This window comes from Coptis chinensis, chromosome 9 (assembly GCF_015680905.1).
Source record: "Coptis chinensis isolate HL-2020 chromosome 9, ASM1568090v1, whole genome shotgun sequence".
Lineage (NCBI taxonomy): Eukaryota > Viridiplantae > Streptophyta > Magnoliopsida > Ranunculales > Ranunculaceae > Coptis > Coptis chinensis.
The window spans coordinates 59108437-59130062 of NC_141464.1; the positions used below are offsets into that span (position 1 = coordinate 59108437).

A 21626-nucleotide genomic window follows, 5' to 3' on the forward strand; every position below is an offset into this window, starting at 1 on the left:
AAGCGAAATCGAGATAAGAGGTGAGTTAGTTTCGCCTCAATCAAATAATTTGAACTCGATTTCGTTCTATTTGGTTGTATTGATGAAGGATGATTGAAATTGGGTGGTTGTTAGGTCGACAGCAGCTGTGGGAGGAGACAAAGTGGAGCGATTTTGGTGGAGCAGCAAGCTAGGAGCGATTTTTTAAACTATCGACTTTCGGTAAGAATTGCTATATTCACTTTAATATAAAGAAGTTATGTTAGTCTAAACTTGTTTAGGATTTGATTCAGTAATGCACGATTGATAAGAAACACGACAGTAATTGTAATTAGATTTGATATGAACCGAAGAGGGTGGAATGGGTTGTAGTGGAAATTTGGAATTGGATTGGGATCTTATTACAAATGGAAATTTTGTGGGATGGGAGGAGAGTGAATACGAAGCATCTAAAGGGGTTAAGTTACTGAGAAAATATATGTAAGAACTGGAAAATGGCAGAAGTCGACCGCCTCGACTTTGAAATTGACACGGTATTTTGTAACGGTTTGTGGTGGCCTATAGCAGTCTAGAACAAAACTTTTGGTAACTAGAAGGGTAGTACGTTAATAATTACTTTAGTGGTTAATATAATCAACGAGTAATTATTTCTCTCGACTTATGTTGAAAGGAAATATTAATTGTCTTCTTCGGGTTCTAATAGATTTACGATTGGGCTTATATGATTTATAGGAGTTGGATTCGGTTAAGCTGGTTCGATTTGGTTAAGGGGGCTTGAGGAGAAGGAGCTTGCTAAAGTAGGAACCTACATACCAGTATATAGCCTGCTTATTTTCATGCATGATTTGAATTATTTAACTAGGAAATAGATAGTTGTGTATCAACCATGCATGTATATATGATATTCATGTTTTGCATTGTATTTCCTCGCTATAAACTATATATACATATAGCTTTCATGTGAAATGGGTTTTCTGTAAAATCGGGGGTAGCGAGGGATTGTTTTACGGTTAAAAGTGAAAACCGGTTTTGGGAAAGGTTCAAGGCTCTTGTCTCAAGAAGGAGAGAGAGATGAATTTTGTAATGCGGGTAAGGATTACCTGGTTGTTTGTAACTAGGTGCGAGGTTCTAGATTGTTCCCGGGATGGTCGTGTTATTTACGATTGATTCGCCGTTTGGGAATCATCAGTTGTTATTTACTATGACCGCCCGTTTGGGAGTCATAGGTTGTTCTTTCGAGGATGGGGAAATCCAGAACTCACACCTACATAATCAACGACGCGTTTTAAAAGAAAAACTACATAGGTAACTAGAGTATTTGAAAATAATCGGTAATATGAGTATATATATATATAGATATTACTATGTTTATCACGAGGGATTTAGAAAAGGGATTGTGAATTCTATAAAGAAGGAACCGTTGTCGCATTTCGAGACGGCATTCATTTCAGGATTCCAAGCGGTGGTGTACACCTTCGAGGTGGTGGGCCACCTTTAAAGGGATGCATCACTGGATGTAGTCCGGGAATTCCTTTTCTACTTTTCTAGATAACCATGCTTGCATGCGTGTCACTTGTATGGTGATTAGCTTGAGTGGGGTTACATGCTACCTCGATGAGGTTTAGACGCAGGAGTGAGAGTTTAGTCCACTCGGATGTGTGTCGGGATCCCGAAAGCGATCTGCGGTCGTCGAACGGTTGACCACCGTAAGTTAGGTGACGCACCGTATGGGGTCGTGTGGTCACGTGGCCCACCCGAGCCCTAAAAGCTTTGGGGATTTTGTGTGTACGAACACAACAACGGCATTTCAGCTCCCTGCCGGTAAAATCAGGAAAACAACGGTGCATAGTTCACACTGGAAATCTTGAACCGAGATTACTGTGCGGGGGGGTCGAAAAGTACCGTCGCATTCTCACCATTCTAATAGGATGCGTGACCCACAATAGTTGTATGATGATTGTGAAAACTCTATTTTGTATATCAATGAAGCATGTCGAGAGGATTTCTGCTAGTTAGTGATGTATATATACATATTCACAATATTTGAATACTATTATAGAAACCCTGCATGTTTTAAATGTTTTCTATAAGTAGACTATTTATTGGTTATGTGTGTTTCTCTTGGGCATCGTGGTTGCTCATCCCTACTTAACATTTCGCATTTGCAGCCGCGATGGCGGATGAGGTTTTCCCTAACCCTAGTGATGACGGTTATGGTGATTTGGGAGGATTTCCTGATGCTTGACGAGGACAGAGTCCAGTTTATATTTTGGGCTGTATAGAGATCAGCTAGGTTATTCTTTTGCTGTATATAATGAGCATAGCTCTTTTCTTTTGGTTGTATAGTAAGAGGCTAGTTCCTTTGGTTGTATATATAGTGAGCTAGGCCATTTTGATGTAATAATTGATGTATTTAAGTATCAGTTACACTTACATGGTTGGTGGATGGGATGTGAGGTTGTTTAGAAGGTTGGTTTGTATATATATGGTTGTTGGAAGGTTGTAGTTTAGGATTTTCAGTTTATGACAGGTTTTAGGGTTTACGAACGTCTATCAAACAAAGGAAACTCTGCCGAAATTTCGGTAGAATCGGGATGGTGTCGGCCTCGAGATTCATTCCACGTCCTCGGGATGTGTGTTGGGTCTCGGGGCGTGACATCTTTGGATGTGCTATTTTTACTGACAAGTCTGGGACTGGAGTGCATATATGTTATCTGAGGCCGTTGTTGAAATTCAGTAAGATAGAAGAGTATGCATGGGGTGCAGCAATTTTGGCGTTTTTGTATAGAGGTCTCGGGGCTACCACATGTGCGAAGGTGAAAGGGGTTACAGGCTATATGCCTATATGACTCTTCTACAGGTAAAACTTGAGTATTTTAGAGTTTATTTTTTTAATGTTAATTTTATTACTCTATCAATATGTTAACTATTTGTGTATATCTAGGCGTTGATCTATGAGTATTTTCCGGTATTTATAACAGTCCCAAACTTCAACTATACTTCGTCTCAGCCGCGTGCTCATAGACACATCCCAGTCGCTCCATACTATTACGATACAACGTATGCATTGCAGTTTTATTGAGCGATAATTGATGAATTGAATGAGTTCAATGTAAGTATTTAAGTTTAAGTTTAAGTATTTAAGTTTGTTTATATTTTTTTTTTAGTAATTAATCATTGAAGTTGTTAATGACACATTTGATTTTGTTTCAGGTTGTTTGGCATTCCTACAAAAATGTCAGAGATACAAACCCGATCGATGACATTGCATTTTTTGAGGGATTGCTATGTTTTTTCAACATTGTCGAGCTTTACGCTGTCGCAAGGGTGGTGCGTCAGTTGGGTCACGTGCAGCTTGTACCTAAAGATCCTCCAATACCAAATTGGAGAATAAGAACTGTGGCAGGACGCGGGTATGAGGTGAACTGGACCAATATTGGGCCCCTTTAATTTACTGGGAGTCGTGGCAGAATTACGTGATTCACCCCGCAACCGAGGACCTATCTCGTCTTATCCATGGGAGTGTCATCAAAACTACATGACTTGGTATGCGAGGAATTCTCATGTAGTTTTGGTGAACCCGAGCTTCTTCCTATTCATCCCTCCCTGGAGACACTGCCTAACTGTTCACCGATTGTAAGTATTGTGATTTTTAATTAAGTTTCTCTAACTGTGATTTTTTGCATTCGATTGGTAACTTATCTTGATTTTCCTTTTTTCGACAGAACGACGTCATCGATGAAACCAGTCGTTTGCTAGAGAGAGGTCTGCAATTGGCTGGGAATGATATGTTAGAGGAAGCAATGTCCTCTTTCGAACAGGCGTACAACTTGACTAGGTGCAAGTACATTGGTGGACGCTATAGTTCATGATTTGTTTCAGTTTAGGGTTTGTAACTTTGTAATTTGTTTGATGGATGGATTATTTGAAACTTTGTTAACTTTGTTTCAGTTTTAGTTTGATGGATGTAATTTGTTTCAGTTTAGGGTTTGTAATTTTGTTAACTTCGAATGAATGGATGGATATGATGTTTGAATAAATGTTGGATGTTTGAATGGATGAATGATGTTTAATGTTTGAATGGAATTTGATGAATATGAATGGATGAATTTGATGAATGGGTGTTTGATATTTGATGTTTGAATGGAATTAAGTGGAATTTGATGAATTTGAAAGTGTTGTAAAAACAAAATGAATTTTGAATTTTTTTTTTCCAAACAACCCAGCCACATCGTTTGGCATAAAGGCCAAACAACCTCATCAGATCGTTTTCCCTTTATACCAAACGACTTCGGCAGATTGTTCTCTTTTAATCCCAAACGACCCAGCCACATCGTTTGGGATTAAAGTCAAACGACATGGTCAAGTCGTTTGGTCTAAAGGCCAAACGACTTCGCCAGATCGTTTGACTTTTATACCAAACGACATGGTCACATCGTTTGGTATAAAATACAAACGACTTGTTCATGTCGTTTTTCTTTAATCCCAAACGACGCTGGGTCGTTTGGGATTAAAGCCAAACGACTTGACCGTGTAGTTTCGGTCATTATTGACAACATACGAACATTATTTCAAATCACTCGATTGTAGTCCGAATCAACTAGTCGATCACTCGATTACCATCCGAATCAACTTAGTCGATCATTCGATTTCCAAATCACTCGATTGCCGTCCGAATCAACTTAGTCAATCGCTCGATTTCCAAATCACTCAATTGCCGTTCGAATCAACTTAATTGATCACTCGATTTCTAAATCAAATAAAATAAAAGCCCTAACATTATTTCCAAATAACATAAAAATCAAATCAAATTACATTTGTTCCAAATTACATCAAAATATCAAATTACATCAATATATCACTTAGTCGATCGCTCGATTTTCAAATCACTCAATTGCCGTCCGAATCAACTTAGTCGATTACTCGATTTCCAAATCAAATTAAATAAAAGCCCTAACATTGATAATTAACATAAAAATCAAATCAAATTACACTTGTTCCAAATTACATCAAAATACAAATTACATCAAAATATCATATCGACAACATACAAACAACTTAGTCGATGACATGTACTGTTGGGTCTTCAACGAGCTCGTTTTCCCATATTAAATTGGGAATGTTCAATGCCATAATTTGCAATTGCCTTGCTGTCAAGGCCAAATTCCAACTTTCATCAATATCATATCGAGCTCTAAGCCATTGGCGCATTACTGGAGGAACCGGACAATCTTCAACAAGTTCAACATTGACAAAATGATTTCCACCAACATGTGCGCTACCCAACACTTGGGTCACTCTCTCAGGATTTGCTTGGGTTCTCAGCGGCATGAGAAGGAAACACTAACGAGCTCCTAAATGCAGAAGGACAACATTAAATCTTGAAGTAAATAAGTATCCAGCAAAGGGCATGCTCATCCACTTATTTAAGGGTGCGTAACCTTCTTCATGTAGGATTTCCTTCATCGAATAAAAAACCTCACTTTGATTGTACAAAGTACAATAAAGGGGAGGTTGTCGATAGCTCTTCGCACAACTCCCCTTCTCATCCGTGGTCATTCTTCTTGACTTCTTCCTAATGTAATGCAGAAAGCTCTATAACCGTTAGATTGCCATCGCCGGGGTCATGGACTCTAACAATGTATTTATGCATTTCTTCAGGAATATCCAACCCATAATCCTTAGGACCCCTCGTCTTTCCAAGTCTAAGTCATCTCTCACATTTCGTGGTGTGATTGTTTTTGGAGAAAGCTTATTTCTTAGTGTGGTTGTTTTTAGTGTTTTTGGAGAAGGTTTATTTCTTGGTGTGGTTGTTTTTAGTGTTTTTGGAGAAGGCTTATTTGTTAGTGTGGTGTGGATGTTTTGGGTTGGTATTTTTGGAGAAGACTTCTTTCTTGGTGTGGTGTGGGTGTTTTAGGTAGGCATAGTGTTTGGTTGTGACGAGACCCACTCTTCATGGTCACGTTGAGAATGTTCAAAATGAGATGGATCTCGCTTTGAAGAGTTATCATCTCCAGTTGGAAGCTTTTTGCTACAGCTACCTTTTGGCCGACCTTTGGTTTTTGCTTCCTCACGAGGCGGTACTAGCCATGTACTTTATGGTACGACAATCTCCATAAGCTTCCTAATCATAACCCTCTGCTCTTCTTTAGAAACCATTGCAAACCTATTCATGAACAAGTCCATCGAAGGTGTAACATCGGGACTAACACCCACTGACACATTGGGAGAAGCAGACAATGTTTTTCAAAAGGGGTCGATAGCAGTCAAAGGGATAGACCGCTCTTGCTCTTCAAACTCAATTAATTCATGAGCACATGGCAGTCCATGGCTCGTGCGCAAATAACACCAACACCTTATCTCTCCATCGTTAACACGCTTTACGCGGGTATCTATTTCTTCAAATAACAAGTCCAAACACTTGCGTGAGACAAGGCCTCTAAGTTCACGAAACAAAGGAATCCGGTGGTGGTGCTGAGTTACAATCATACTTCTCTCGAAGGTAGCTCTAATCTCGGACATCTAGATCTCTAGAATCGGATGGATTAAGCTAAACATACTCAAAAAATTATGACATTTTGCATTTCCTAGTACACGCTTCACCTGAGCATGAGACCCTTCAACTCTATTGGTCGTTGTACTCCCAAAGTGAATGTGTTGGTCAGTCCAACAACATACGAATCGATCCCTATGAGGAAACCAAGTCTCTCGCAAATAACTAACAAAATTGGAGTACTCAACCCTGTAATATTTTTCCAAAGCATCCCATCTACGCTGGAAAATAACCTCTGTCTTCGATTTGACTACAGTGTTCCACGAGAACTAGGCCTTTTCTACAAGTTCTGTAGTTGAAAAAATATCATAACATTTTGAAAGGACGCACGTAGCGATATGCCATCTACATAGATGCTTGTGTGTGTTAGGGAAAACTCTGTCAGCGGCACTCATCAGGGCCAAGTCCCTGTTAGACACGATCACAGATGGGCTTATATAACCAAGCAAACCATTAAAATGATGCAAGGCCCACTCATAGTCGACTGTTGTTTCAGACTGAAGCAGCACCTGACACATGGTGAAAGATTTCCACGTTGAAGTCATCCCAACAAACTGTACGAAAAGCCACCGATACCTGTTAGTTTTGTAGGTAGCGTCTAACATGAAAACTATTGGAAAAGTCCGAGCCAACTTAACACCTTTTGGATGGGCCCATAACAATCCCGTTATCTCCTCGGTATTCTCATCCTGTCTCAACTCCTCAAAATAATGTTCTTTTAATTTGCTAACAACTCACGCAATCTTTGCAATTGTGTGAGACCGTTCATATCCAATTTCCTCACCTTCTGCCTTACAGTGTAGACTTGGGATATACTAAAGATGTTATCATGATACCTATTCTTGATGGAATCCAAAATTTGTTTAGGTTTTATTCCACACTTACTCATCTCTGACAAATACTCGAACTCTGGAACGGTTAGTCGAGTAGCAAATACATGTCCTTCAAGGGTCTTCGCCAATGGATGGTTGTGAACACCATTAAAAACGACAATTTTCCAACTATCGACAATGCCGCGTTGGAAAACACTTTTTAACTTAAATGGACATCCCGATTTCTTGGTTCCCAACCTTCTCTTATTAGCCCTCTCTTCGCCTTCCTTCTTGTGTGACCGATACACACCCGAGCACTCGCAAGCCAAATTCAATCTTGTTACTCGGTTTCCTTTGGCACACTCTGACTTTTCAATGACCACAACAACATTAACTTGTCTTTCTCTAGCGGTTGCCCAACCAATTGCCTCGCTACGTGTATGAAAGACTTAAACACATCAAAAACAACAACTATTATTAATACACAAATAAAATTACATTTAGAAAATTAAAAAAAAAAATGAAATCGATGCCTACTCAATCATACATCTTCCGTAGTAAAAATTTTGTTGTATCACTTAAAATCGGTTGACAATCCACATCATTCGAGTTTGCAAAGGATCGGTTCCCGGATAGCGGCAAAGAATTCTACATATAGAAGAATAAAACAAGAGTCTCAAACAATTTGCATTTAGTTTCAAAGTCACAAAAAAAAATAAATAAATAAATAAAAAATAAAATAAATAAATTTAGTCCAAACGACCCAGCCATGTAGTTTCATAGAGGGTCCAAAGCGACCCGCCGCCATGTCCCCAAACTAACCCAGCCATGTAGTTTCATAGAGGGTCCAAACGACTCGGCCATGTAGTTCTAAAGTGTCCCCAAACGACCCGAACATGTCGTTCTATAGTGTTACCAAACGACCCAGCCATGTAGTCCTATAGTGTAACCAAACGACCCGGACATGTCATTCTATAACGTTCTCAAACTACACCGCCATGTCCTTCTATAATGTTCTCAAACTACACCACCATATAGTTCTATAGTGTTCCCAAACGACCCAGCCATGTCGTTTGGGCTCGGGTTTTGCATTCATTCAAATGTTTTGCATCCATTCATTCATTCAATCAATCAAGTGTTTTGTATTCATTTTAATCAAGTGTTACCTCATTATTTAGGTTTGCACTTTGTCATCGTCGATTTCTCGGCATATCATTTGCTCAACTTGTCGCATTTTCAAATTCTTCACCTTGACCTTCAACATTTTGTTTCACTTCTTCACTTTCAACATATCTTTTATTTTCTCCTTCTCTAATTTGTTGTTCTTCTCTAATTTGTTGTTATACCTCAAACATTACCTCAAATGCTTCTTCTTCATTTTCATGTTCCATTTAGAGAAACTTAAGTATTCTAATATGTAGAGAAACTTGAGTATGTAGAGAAACTTGAGTATTCTATGTAAACCCTAAACTCTAAACTGAGTGAATGAGTATTCTATATATATTTGAAATTTTGATATATTTCGAATAATTGAGTGAAATATATTTGTAAACCCTAAACTCTAAACCCCCCAAACTAGTTTATTATTTACAATTGAATAAAAAAATGGAAAATAACAAGTTTAGATATAAAACAAATTATTATTTTAGATTTGGATAATTGAGTGAAATATGTTTGAAATTAAATTTTTTTTTATGTCAGTACGAAATTTGTAAACCCTAAACTCTAAACCCAAACCCCAAACTAGTTTATGATTCAAAATTTGAAAAAGAAAATAAAAAATAATAAGTTTATAAATAAAACAAATTATTATTTTGAATAATTAAGTAAAATATGTTAGTACGAAATTTGTAAACAACTCTAAACCCTAAACCCTAAACCCCCAACCTAGTTTATGATTCACAATTTTAAAAATAAAATAAAAAATAACAAGTTTAGATATAAAACAAATTATTATTTCAAATAATTAAGTGAAATATGTTGGTACGAAATTTCTAAACCCTGAACCCTGAACTCTAAACCCCAAACTAGTTTATGATTCACAATTGAAAAACTAATAATAATAACAAGTTTATATATAAAACAAATTATTATTTTAGATTTTAGCATGTTTGATTATATGTTTTAACTTGGTTATAAAAATATTATGTCATAACAGATAAAGAGTGCAGAGTGCATGTAATTTTATTGGTGTAATTGTGTTGTTTCTAACCCAATTTTTTAAATCGAATTTCAATTTTTCTAATTCAATTGAAATCGTTTGAGTGTGTTTGAGTGTGTTTGGGTGCGTTTGAGTGCATGTCCACGTCGTTTGAGTGTACACTCAAACTACGTGACCAAGTCGTTTGAGTGTCGTCGTTTGAGTGTACACTCAAACGATATGGCCACGTAGTTTGAGTGTTAGTGTGAGTAACACTCAAACGACTTGTCCATATCGTTTGAGTATACACTCAAACGACTTGGCCATGTAGTTTGAGTGTAACTCAAACTCAAACTAACACTCAAACAACGTGACCTTGTAGTTTGAGTGTACACTCAAATGATGTGACCACGTAGTTTGAGTGTACACTCAAACGATATGGTTACTTAGTTTGAGTTTACACTCAAACGATGTGGTCGCGTAGTTTGAGTGTGACGTGGCCATATCGTTTGAGTGTACACTCAAACTACGTGACCAAGTCGTTTGAGTGTAAACAGAAACGACCCGGAGAGTTCGTTTTGGCGATACCGGTTGAATTGGTTGCTGGGCTTGGGCTTTGATGACAAACTTGTAATATGACAAACTTGTAAAAAAAAAATTTTTTTTTGGGGTTGCCCAATCCAATTTGATGAATGCCAGATGGAATCACCTTATATATAGGGAGAACAAGTAAGCGTGTTTCTACTTTCTAAATCAGAGTTGAACTAAGATTAGAAGAGAACGGTGATTGTACCGCTTTCTACAAAAATCAAACTAGAGTTACTCGCAATAGCCCATATTGCCTAAAGCCCATTTTGTAAACTCGCTGACTCAGACTCTTGAGTCAATAGTCTGCGCTTCCCTCCATCTCATTTCTCCTTTCAATATAATAATAATTATATATAATTAGATTAGAGATTTAGAGTAGAGCTGTTATTCCGGCTTAAAAAAATGGAAACAACAAGTCGGAGATTCTCTCTCTCAAAAGCAAAAACAGCCTTTCATTCAGCGGCAGCTAAAGCGGAGAAAGTTCTCACTGACATCAAAACATCTTCATCCTCATCCTCATTCTCTTCTCCTATTAATAATAATAACAACAAGCCCGGTACACACTTTTTCTCTCATCTCTTTAATCATCTCAATTTCATATTTCATATTTTACTTTTTATATTTTATTCAGAAACTGAAGATCTTCTTCATTCTCCCTCAGAGGTAACTGAAAACTTAAATCTCGAAATTATTTTGATATTTCATTGGCATTTATTAATTTATTATGTTTTGTTGTTTTGTTTTTAGAGTTTAGGGAGAACACATGATTGGCAAGAGAGGTTAAGGAATATTAGGAGGAGTAAAAAACAAGAAGAGGAAGAGGAGAAGAATTTTAATTTGATTTCAGACTTTCTTGATTTCGACTTGCACACTGTTTCTCAATTGAAGGTATTTACATTCATAGATTGTACCATCTTATATATATATATCAATAGAATAGTAAATAGTAAATGGTGTGTAGACATTAATTAATGGTTTCAGGGGTCAGAAAGAGAATTTTTTCCTGGCATAGAAGAAGACTTAAATGCGTCAAACATGGATACGATACCTTCTACAACTATCATTAAGCAATTGGCAACAGCAATTCAGTAAGTGTTTTAATTATATGTTGAGATTTTGCATTGTGTCTTATTGTATGGTCTGGTGTAAAGTATACTATGCTGCCTTGGTACTGGTCTCAATCTGCGGACTAACATCTCTGTAAAGAAAAGAAAAGAGGGTGTCTCTGAGATCTGCTGATCCTGTATGTTAATAGTTTCGTTTTGTTCTGTTTCTGTTTGTTTGGCAGATCTGCAAAGAAGTCTAATTCAATGAAAGATCTCCTAGCATCATCTAGAAGTTCTTCACCTGTCAGAGAGAGGGCAGGGTTAAGCTTTTCAGCAATGAAATCTCTAGTGCTTCGTGAGAAGGAGGATAAGTCAACATCTGACTTTCGTGATGATGACGAGCTCCTGCTGTTAAGCCAATCTTTATTTGATCCTGGTAAAGATACTTAATGACTTTGTAGAAATCCCTCAGTTGCCCTCAGTTGATTTTCTCATCTAGCATCTGCATAATCCCTTGGTGATCTTTCACTTTCATTGTAATATCTGCAAGATATTCGCAGAGGGACCTTTTCCCAGAAGGAAGAATGTTTCTGGTTCAGTGATGACATCTCTTCCAAGAGAAATTGGTGGTGCCCCTCCAGATAGCTTTGTTGTTAGACTGTCTGAAATAATAGGAAGCCTCAAGACCCTTCGAAAAATGGCATTATTTTGGTGCAGGGTCGTCACAGAAGTAAGTAAATTGGTAGTACTTGAAGAAAATTAATTTAACAATCAATATCACTAGACCATCTTGTTCATAGAATGATGTATCAAAATAGTAAAAATAAATCTAGCGTAAAGTCGTAAACTCTTTGAATAGTAATAACCTGGAGAAATGTAGACATCTGGTGCTGTCTCATCCACCCAAAGATATGAATCGTCGCGTAGCTGATAGTCCTTTATCAATTAAGATTTGTGATGTAATTGTTATGAATTCTTGTTTTCAGTGTTGATGTTTGTCTAATGAAAATTAGAATCATATACTATTAGATATTGGTGCTGTAAGTTAATAAATTAGGGGAGTGATGGTGATTCTAATTCTATAGAAAGACCACTCTATGTCACACTAGACTGTCCATCACATTCAACTGTTGGACTTCAATTGTTCAGTTTTCATCACTTGTTAATATATGCTGATTTTGATTGAGGTATTGGTGATGATAGGATTAATTTAGCATTGTAAATCTGTTGGAATGCATTGATACTGTTGTATTACTAAATATTTAATCTGAGAATATATGAAAAACATGGAAAAGTAATTGATGAATCCTTAAAATATGCAGTTGAGAAGACTATGGTCTGATGGACAGCCAGTACCTCACGTGCCCCTAGATGAAAGTCCAGATCTCAATACCTGTCTTTTGCATCAGCAATTGCAGGTTATTAATTGTTGTATTTCCAGGAAGACTCGTCGTTCCATGGCCTCTGATTCACTACAGTCTATAATGAGAGAAGCCGGTCCATGCACTGAAGCAGCAGTCGTTTCTCCTGGCTCCAGCTCTGCACTTTATGCTAGAGTTAGCACTGGGGATCTTGTTCTTCGACTTGGAGCTCATCAGCCATCTGGAAACCTAACCATGTTGGAGACTGGTGAACCTGTGTATACTCCTGTAACACAGGTTTGAAACATTTCATGCTAGAAAATTACTTCCTTCGTTGAAAATATTTTTTGAGTTTTTCTTACTCCTATAAGACAGGTTTGAAACATTTCATGCTAGAAAATTACTACCTTTGTTGAAAATATTTTTTGAGTTTTTCTTATTTTTTTAATCCTTATTAGGAAGGACCCATTCTTACAGAAGATCTCATAAAAGAAGCAGAAGAGTTTGTTCTGCGAACAGGGAGGTGAGTGTAGTGAATAAGAAACCTTTTTATTTAAAAGATTCTATCCCTGTCCAGGTGTCCATTTTTTTTGGAATTTCCAACACTTATTTTGTTTACCATTTTTGTCATATCACTGTAATTTGATTCAGAGGAATACTCAAACAACACTTGAGAAAAAGAAAATTGTAGTGCATTTGTAGCTTTGTAGAAATTTCATCGAAAACACGAAGTAGGTCGAGGAGGCGTATGAGTACAAAGAAAAAAGAGCATAAACCAGAGATACAACTGTCACCCACTCTCTAAAAAAATGCAAGCAGTCCCGCCTTGTTTTTTCTTTCTTTTTCTTTTTCTCGGTGAGATTGAACTTTTAGTGTTTGAATGCAGTGAAGAGATAACTGATTCATCAAAGGGGGTCTGAATTTGTTACCTGCCCTAGCATAAATATTATTGTCATGCTGTACTTTTTTTTTTTCTTTAATAACCAATCCCCATATTTGAATTCTCAGTTGTGGTGCTGGATGTTCTCAACTCCTCTCTGACATGCAGGCTTTCAAGGTGAAGTACAAGTGCAGTGAACCTTTTCTTTATTTTGGGCGTCCTAGGGTGCTTAGTTGCCTTGATGCTAGTTTGTGTATTTGAATAATGATAGCAATATCTAAACTCACATGTTTTAAATATTGTGTGTTAGGCTGCAAACCCTGGGTGCATCTTAGAAGATTTTGTAAGATGGCATTCTCCTCCAGACTGGTCGAGAAGTGATCCAAAAGATGAAGCTCAAGATTCCTGCAATCTTCAGGATTCAACATCTAATATAGGTCAACTAAGTAGTCGGATGCAGAAGGAAGGTGAGGTGTTATCCTTTCCAGATGCATACATCTTAGCTCTTTTGTTCATTATTTATCATTAAAAGGAATACTTGCATCCTCCCTAGTTTTACTTTCTTAGCAGTATATCTAAAATTATATGTACTCACTAACTCAAAAAGGAGCTACTTTAAACCTATGTAACATGGACACGCCATATTTCAAAAATAATCCGTGTCGGATACATATACACGTGTCCGTGTGTCGCCATGTTGAACACATATTGTATGGGATATACCCCAATTTTTTATATTTCCCATGTTAGACACTTTGTATTCGTGTCGGATACGGACACACTTGTCCGTGTTAATGTAACCTAGCTTTAAACTAGTAGCAAACAGTTCACTCTCAAGACGCCTTTCGAATAACGTCACTTGCTCGTTCGGAAAGATGTTCCATTCCTTTTATTGCCAACAAATATACTTTCCGAAAGATAATTTTTGCTTCCTGGGTGAAAGTTTTTGTGGTTGTCTATTTCTTGTACTCTTAGGTTCTCTCTTAAAGGCGTCCAGTGGCGTACTATTTTGAGCCTTGAGAGTTTGCACCAAAGGTCGTGGGTTCGATTCCGGGGGATTTAATGGGCTATGTAATAAATTTATGACCATCATAAAATAAAATGTTCTCTCTTAAACTTTGGAGCTTCCTACTCAAAACCAGTTGGCAATAAATGGAGCAACCTCGCAACCTCGGGAATTTATATATTGTGATGCAGAGCTTAAATGCCCCCTTACCTGCTGCATAATCTTTTGAGTCAAACACGTGTTTAATTTGTCGGCTGACATGGAGTAAATGGACCTTTTTGGTAATCTGGTAAGAAACAATAGCCTGCTCTGATACCATCTAACTAAAAGCCAATTGTCAATGGAAGCGGCCCCAGGAACATGTACATTGTGATTCAAGGCTTCAAATGTCCAATGTAGGACTATATATTTTAGCACCTCTCACCTACGTGACCTTAGATTAATGACTTTCACGTTAGCGATCCTAACAATGGAATATGTTTTCGTTTGGACACACTATGGTACTGGTCCAATATTTGGTAGTTGATCAAAATATGATATTGCTCTTGGAAAAGGGGGACCAGGGTATGGTATTGCTCTTGGAAAAGGAGGTAAGCAGGTTCAACATGCCTATGTTAAGCTTTTTCTTGTACTTGAATTTCAAAGAAACAATTAAAATGACTAACAATTTAAGAGTTTCTGAATTCAAAAGAAGTAACTCTATAACAATCATTTGAAAAGAAAACGCACCGAGGCTTGCGTCTCTAGCCTTTTGGGAGATCATTGATTAGCGATTCAGCGCATTAATCTCTCAAAAGGCTTTTAAGCCTTAATGGCAAAGTGACCTCATTTTCTTTTTATTTTTATTTTTTTCAATTTTTTTTCAAATGACAAATTAACCTTATTCACATCGAAAATTGTTCAATTTCAAGAAAATAAATAAATAAATAATGTTTTTTCTTTCTTTCTTTCTTTTTTTCCATTCAGACGCCTCTCCTCAATCCTCGTAGAGGCAGACCACCTTGAGGCTCGTAATCGTTCTTTAGGCTCTGTTTTTGGCAAGAACAACTTATCATTTTAGTAGGTGGTACTTATTGGTTCATGTCCCGAGAGATGATCAATAACACAAGTTGTTTGGTTTTTTGCCTACTTTTCCTCAAAAATTGCACGTAAACACACAAAATAATCATGAAAAACTTCAAATAGAAAACCCAATACAATGTAATCTTAAAACATATTGTTAATCAAACTCCCAAATTAATATACCAAAACAACCACATATATATTTCTATTTTCTTGAAAGAAATTTACAAAGAAATATTACATAAACTTCTTTAGTAGCAACAATTTGGAAAAGTGGGTTTCATTTTGTATCTTCAAAATTGGAGAAATCAAGAGATGATATGAGTAGAGAGATGTTCAAATTTGAGAAAATAGAGATTTTTGTGTGATGAAAGCGGTGGGTTTTTTTTTTGAGATATTGCACTTTTCTTTTTGTTTAAGTAAGAGAAACAAGGTGTGGAGAGAAGATGGTGGTGGGAGGGGGAATAAATTGTTGAAGTGGTGAAGAAGAAGAGAGTAATGCGGCTGTTTTTTTCTTTTTTTTTTTTTTTTTATTTGTCGGTCCTTTTCTTATTTAGTATGATGTAGATTGAAATCCAACCTTTTCCAATGGATACCGTTATTCATACTTTTGTGGTTGGGCCAACCAACTAGTACCACTTGGGCTCAAAAAATAGGAACCAAACATAAAAATCGGGATAGTGCACCCTAACCCATGAATGGGTTGGGCAATACAGGCTACCAAACAGGGCCTTAGTACACTGATAACAATAGCATCGAATGCATGAAAAAGTTGAAAAAAATGTGTAGCATATTTGATTAGGGATGCTAGTTGAAACATGCAACGTTCAAAGCAATAGGCAGATAGAAAGAACTCAAACTAATAGCAATAAAGGGGTAAAAAACAAACCTTATTTTGATAACTATGTTTTAAATAGGTTGCATACGTAAGAAAAAATTGGAAAACAATTGTTTGGAAGGTCGAGGTGCACCTGCAAAAGGGCCTCATTAACTCAGGTGATGGATACAAGTCTTGTGAAGCTATCTTAAAGCAGAGGATCTCCTTACTTGTGCACGTTCTGGCTACTTGAAGGGTGGACTTGATTTCTTATTGGTAACTGAAGAGATAATAGTACTCCCCTTGTAGAAAGTTGATCATGGTTAGTTATTCAAATTTGATGATTAAAAGGGATTTGTGGAAATTACAGTTTGTCACTTATTACAAGTTTTGAAAGTGTTGATGGGAATAGAAATGAGATTCATAGTGAGACCATGCTCACAGACTCGTGACGTTACTGAAGCTGATTGGAGTTCTCTACTCGAGGTGGGGCTTCTGACTATGAAGAGCATCCACCTGTTCTGATGATGTCGTACAAAGAAGCTAGGACACCAATCAAGTGTATATGTCATAAGACATCTTCGTTCTCCCAAAAAGATGATCGATAAAAAAGTTTGTAGGGTGAATGCCCAAACATCGTTTTCATGTGAGCCCGTGATATATTCTGCTTGAATATGCTATATAGAGCCATAGAGGTACCATGAAATGAAACACATCGACAGAGGGAGCTGCAGACTAGACACATGGACAGATAGGATCACATAAGCTCAAAACGCACACATAGTCGATTGTCATAGTTTGATATTTGTCATAAGTTTGTTTTTTGTGAGGATAGTTGCTTCAAAGATTTTTTTTCTCAAAATGAATTGAGATAAACAGAAAAAGTTATAAGTAGACAAAATTAAGAAAAGCTCGTTACAACATGCTTGAGCTCGTCCCAGTTGAATACCAAGTTGATTTTGAACACATCTAGTAGACCCTTACTTTAATTCCACATGAAGACATACAAATATGGATCCTTTAAATAATTTTTTGATAAATGCTCTCTTGTCGTTGTTTAGGTAACCTGTGGCGTGAATTGTGGGAAACTGCAAAACCATTAGCAGCTGCTGATCAAACCCCTCTCTTTGATGAGGATATGGCAGTGTAAGTTGGTACTATGGTATACATGCTAGCTACTCTTGCTTTTGGTAAAGTTTTATCTACCAAGTGATTCGTGTTCTTCAGGGAAGGCGTCATGAATTTTTTGGAGGAAATTACACCTTTTGAGCTTTTCCAGCAGTGTTTTGTTTCTTTGGTAAGCCTTTTCTCCATTTAATAGCTGCGTTTGTTTGTTTATCAAAATTAACTTCATATGTTATACATGAAGAAATTTGTATTCTCTTAATTTTGAAGTCATGAGTATCTCTTAGCAACCTAAAGCTTCCCATATGGGTACCGCTCCCGACCTAAGGCAGTGCTTTGATGCTTTTAGAGCTTAAACACCCAAAGTGGCGAGTACTCAGTTTTTCAAATTCTCGATCTCCAACAACTCAGTTCGTTTTGTGTATTGGGGATGCTTCTTGATATTTTTTTATCAGTTTCTTACCTTCTGGTTGATAAAATAATCCAAAAGTTTGTCTTTCAGTACAAAAGCTGCCAAAAGTAATCTATGAATCAGGTCAATAGACTCTAGATTAGGCTAGTAGTCTAGACTCTTGAGTAATACTATGGGGTAAAAAATTGGCAGAACCACATACTAGATTGGATTGGGGTACTGAGTACTCAAATATAGTAACCGTCACCTCATAAACCAAATCTATACACCAGTTTAAAAAAAAATCAATAATTGAAACAAAATTAACAACTACTTTGCACAAAAATAAATAAATAACTATTAAGGAGATCTATAATTTGAACCCATATACACACCACCTTGTGGGCGCTTTCAAGACGCTTTCAATAACCAGGAATTTTGGATTTAGGCGCTCTTGCACTCTCTTCTCGCTTTGCGTTTTGGTTACTAAGGTGTATCTCCAGACTTAGCTTTAATGGCATGTTAAGTGTCTTTCTTTCTTCTTCTGTTTTTTTTCTGTGCTTATTGGCTTATAAAGATTTAGTTCTACACAGTGAAGTGAACCTCTGTTGTGCTTAGTTACTCACATTCAAATGTAATTTATTGTATAGGAATCCATTGCAGTGAAACTCAATCTCACCGGGTTATGTCCGTCATGGGAAAAGAATCGACATACAATGGATATTAAGTTAATAAATGTATAGGAAACTGAAGTTTTATCATTTGCTACTTTGTCAGTTTACAAAATGGATTTGAAGGTAGTAGATATACGATTTTACAACTTTTACAAGATGAGGTGAATCTAGGATAGGGTAATAAATATATATATAAAGACATAAAGACATGGATACGTCCTATACGTGACTGCCAGTTAACCTGATTTTGGCATGTGGAGGTGCTTAAGAAACACAGATCTTGATTCCATCTTCTTGCTATAAGCTCTTCTTATATTCCAAATAATTGTCTGCTACTGCCTCCTTGTAATGAGCCTTAGGTCAGTTGCTACCATTTTGAGGACTTCTGGGCTTCTGGCGTATAACCTTGTGCTACTTTATCCATGTAAACACCACTTTTACGCAGGTTTACCATTCCAATATTCAATTGTATCATACGGTTTGGATTTTTTCATTCTTAAATTTTTGCACGGTGGAGTGTGGAAGATGATCATAATCTTTAGGTTTGGCAATGTTGTACTAGATGACTTGTTATAGTACTCTGTTTCCTATTATATAACTCTCTATACTTGAGAGGTATATCTTTGCACGTCTATTAATATCTATGTGGTCATGGGCAAGGACAAGGCTGTAGTAGGCAGCAAGGATGGCAAACATGTAACAAGGCCTGGGACGGTAGGCTCAACAAAATGGTGCCCTTGGGGCCTTGACTAAATAGATTAATTTTAAATAATAATAATAATAATAATAATAATAATAATAATAATAATAATGATGATGATAATGATGATAATAATTATGATAGTAATTATTATAGTAATTATGATAATAATAGTTGAGAGAAAGTCTAATCGGGTTTACCTATGATAAAAGCATTTTTTATTTATTTTTTCTTTATCACATTTATTTACTTGTGGAGGGACATGTTCATCTTCTTTGGCTATTTAGAATTGTCTTGATTTTCATCTTAAACTTATGAAATGTTTTTACTTTTAAAGATCTACTTCAATCAGATAAGTGGGACTCTTTTATGTCTATGGTTCTTTTGTAAAAGATGGTGTTACTTGTTCTGCAAGTGAGATCTTTCTTGGTTCCTTGGTACAATTTGATATCCGTTCACGTGGTGTCTGACTTGTTAACGAGATGTATAATCTAGAGATTCTAGATTTACTCAAGCTGCATTTTTCAATAATTCTCACATTCTTGAGATTCTAGATTTACTCAAGCTGCATTTTTCAATAATTCTCACATTCTTGTTGTTTGAAAATTTTCAGCTGGGTTCAGGATTCGTAATTGCTGAAGGCATGTTGTCCCCTAATAGTGATCTGTCCAAGCTGTTCTATGAATGCAAAGACTACATTATTGGTGCATGTCATGGAGGCTCGTGGAGTGATAATATTGATGATCTCTGCCAGGTAGGCTTATATGTGACTGAAACATACTAACCTTGTTACGTAGAATTGTGCTGGCCTTAGTAAAGGAGACCCAGGGAGAGCAAGCATGATATAGAACAACATGTAATCTCAGACAACAAAACATTTAAATATATGTTCATTCTGAACGGCCTCAACTAGTGTAAAATTTGGTGTATGTAGAAATAGCCCAAATGTTTTGTTACTTTGTAATTGCCAAGAAATTCCTTTGCCCCTTGGATGAAGACATGAAGTAAAAATGTAAAACGTAGGTATTGAGCTCAGTTCTAGTACCAAGTACGAACAGTTCAATGCTCAATCAACTTACCTACTCAGCAAGCTAGCAATTTTGAAGTGCTTGATCCCACCAATGGGCAAGGCTTTCTACACTAGGTTATTACTAACTGCCAGCTTAGGATGTAAATAGTTATTTCACTCTAATATTTGCGTGAGCTGTTTCACTGTAGCATCTTAATGGACATATACAATGATCTGATACCACGGAACTGCTATCTGCAAGTTCTGGTTCTCTGAATGTTTTACTGTAATTCTTTGCTATAGGTATATGAAACCATCGAGACAATTGTAGTTTATCCTGAGGATTGCTTAAAGATCATTAATCAGTCAGAAGAAACAACAGCCATAGAAGAGCCAAAGCGTCGTTTTAAGAAACTTAGTCTTAACTTTGGAGTCAAGGATAGGCAGTTCTTGAGAAAGCCAGCTATCTTCTCCAGGAAGCCACCTAAGCCGACTAGCACAGCTTCAGGTTTGGACCAAAATGATTGGACGGTTGTTTAGAAGTGTTGGCGAAAATATTGTATAGTTCATGGGAAATTGGAATTTAATATGTAAAGCGCAATTATTTGGTATTGCGAAGGCAAATCAGTTGTGGTCCTTGCCTGGTTCTGAAGAAGTGATGAACTAGAGTGCTTTTTGTGAAAGTCGTTATGTTATAGTAAGCGAAGATAAGAATGTTCAACATGAATACTGGGGCTAAATTGCCTTTGTGGTCATGCTTATATGGAATATTCCATTCACGTGGTTTCTTCGTCCACTCGCTGAGCTATGAGCTCGAAGTCTGTGCTCCTTTGCACTATGTCACAGTTGTTGTGGTGGTGCCATTTGAACATAGCCTGAATTCTTAATTGGCGGGTAGATCCGGAAGAATTGGTGTCAGTGACAAAAGGAGGATGCAGTACTTACGAGAAAAGCTGGTATATCCTTTGGATGCAGGAAATCGGTTGCTAAGATGAGTTGCACGTGTGAATTCAGCTTCAGCTTGTTTAAGGGGATTTGAGGGAATAGTGAGAGGAGATCTTCTCTGCCAATTAAGGTTGGTTATCCATTCATAATACAGTGAATGTGTAGTACAACAGTTTAATTCCGATTTTTTGCTTTTGTTTTTCTGGACGGAAAGAACTTAAATTGTATATTGGAATCAAAAGTTTGATGTTTGATTCTGTATATAGTAATGTGGTTCGTTTATTTGGACTATGCAAGTATGTAATATATATATGACCATAGGGCTTGACCTCTAGTTATGAGTTTTTTTTTTTTTTTTTTTTTTTAGGTATTTTGGCAGTAGATTTATATCCTGACCATGGAAAGCCCAATGTGCCAGATCGTGCGCCTTGCCATTATACCTCCTGTTGATCCAGCCATATTTACAAAACTTAAGAGGTCTACATAGATCCTCAATTAACAACTTAACAGGTTTTAATTTTCAGTTATGAGAGTTATT

General features: G+C 36.9%; 1 protein-coding gene and 1 long non-coding RNA gene across 5 annotated transcripts; both read left to right on the plus strand.

Annotated features, from left to right (window-relative positions):
- Positions 1-2657: 2657 nt before the first annotated feature.
- LOC147477006 (uncharacterized) lies at positions 2658-4016 on the plus strand. Its single transcript, XR_015209204.1, has 3 exons — positions 2658-3091; positions 3193-3615; positions 3705-4016. It is a non-coding gene; the product is annotated as an uncharacterized LOC147477006 (long non-coding RNA).
- Positions 4017-10404: 6388 nt separating this feature from the next.
- LOC147477007 (Rab3 GTPase-activating protein catalytic subunit) lies at positions 10405-21422 on the plus strand. 4 transcript variants are annotated; one of them, XM_086582292.1, is made up of 14 exons: positions 10409-10628; positions 10704-10735; positions 10820-10960; positions 11054-11160; positions 11361-11554; positions 11679-11848; positions 12441-12776; positions 12938-13002; positions 13488-13536; positions 13670-13826; positions 17306-17390; positions 17472-17541; positions 19748-19888; positions 20447-21422. In XM_086582292.1, exons 1-14 carry the CDS (start codon positions 10475-10477, stop codon positions 20681-20683), a joined length of 1938 nt encoding a protein of 645 aa, XP_086438418.1. In that variant the 5' UTR covers positions 10409-10474; the 3' UTR covers positions 20684-21422. The 4 variants fall into 4 exon arrangements, with proteins under 4 accessions (XP_086438417.1, XP_086438419.1, XP_086438418.1 ...); XM_086582291.1 differs by having other exon boundaries at positions 10405-10735; XM_086582293.1 differs by lacking the exon at positions 10704-10735 and having other exon boundaries at positions 10407-10628; positions 10818-10960.
- Positions 21423-21626: the final 204 nt, after the last annotated feature.

Excerpts from the sequence above, each read along its gene's own strand:
- LOC147477007 (XM_086582291.1), top strand. The coding sequence starts at position 10,475 with ATGGAAACAACAAGTCGGAGATTCTCTCTCTCAAAAGCAAAAACAGCC. Across the intron at positions 11,161-11,360 it reads CAATTGGCAACAGCAATTCA|ATCTGCAAAGAAGTCTAATT; the intron begins GTAAGTGTTTTA and ends TTTGTTTGGCAG. Across the intron at positions 12,777-12,937 it reads TGTATACTCCTGTAACACAG|GAAGGACCCATTCTTACAGA; the intron begins GTTTGAAACATT and ends AATCCTTATTAG.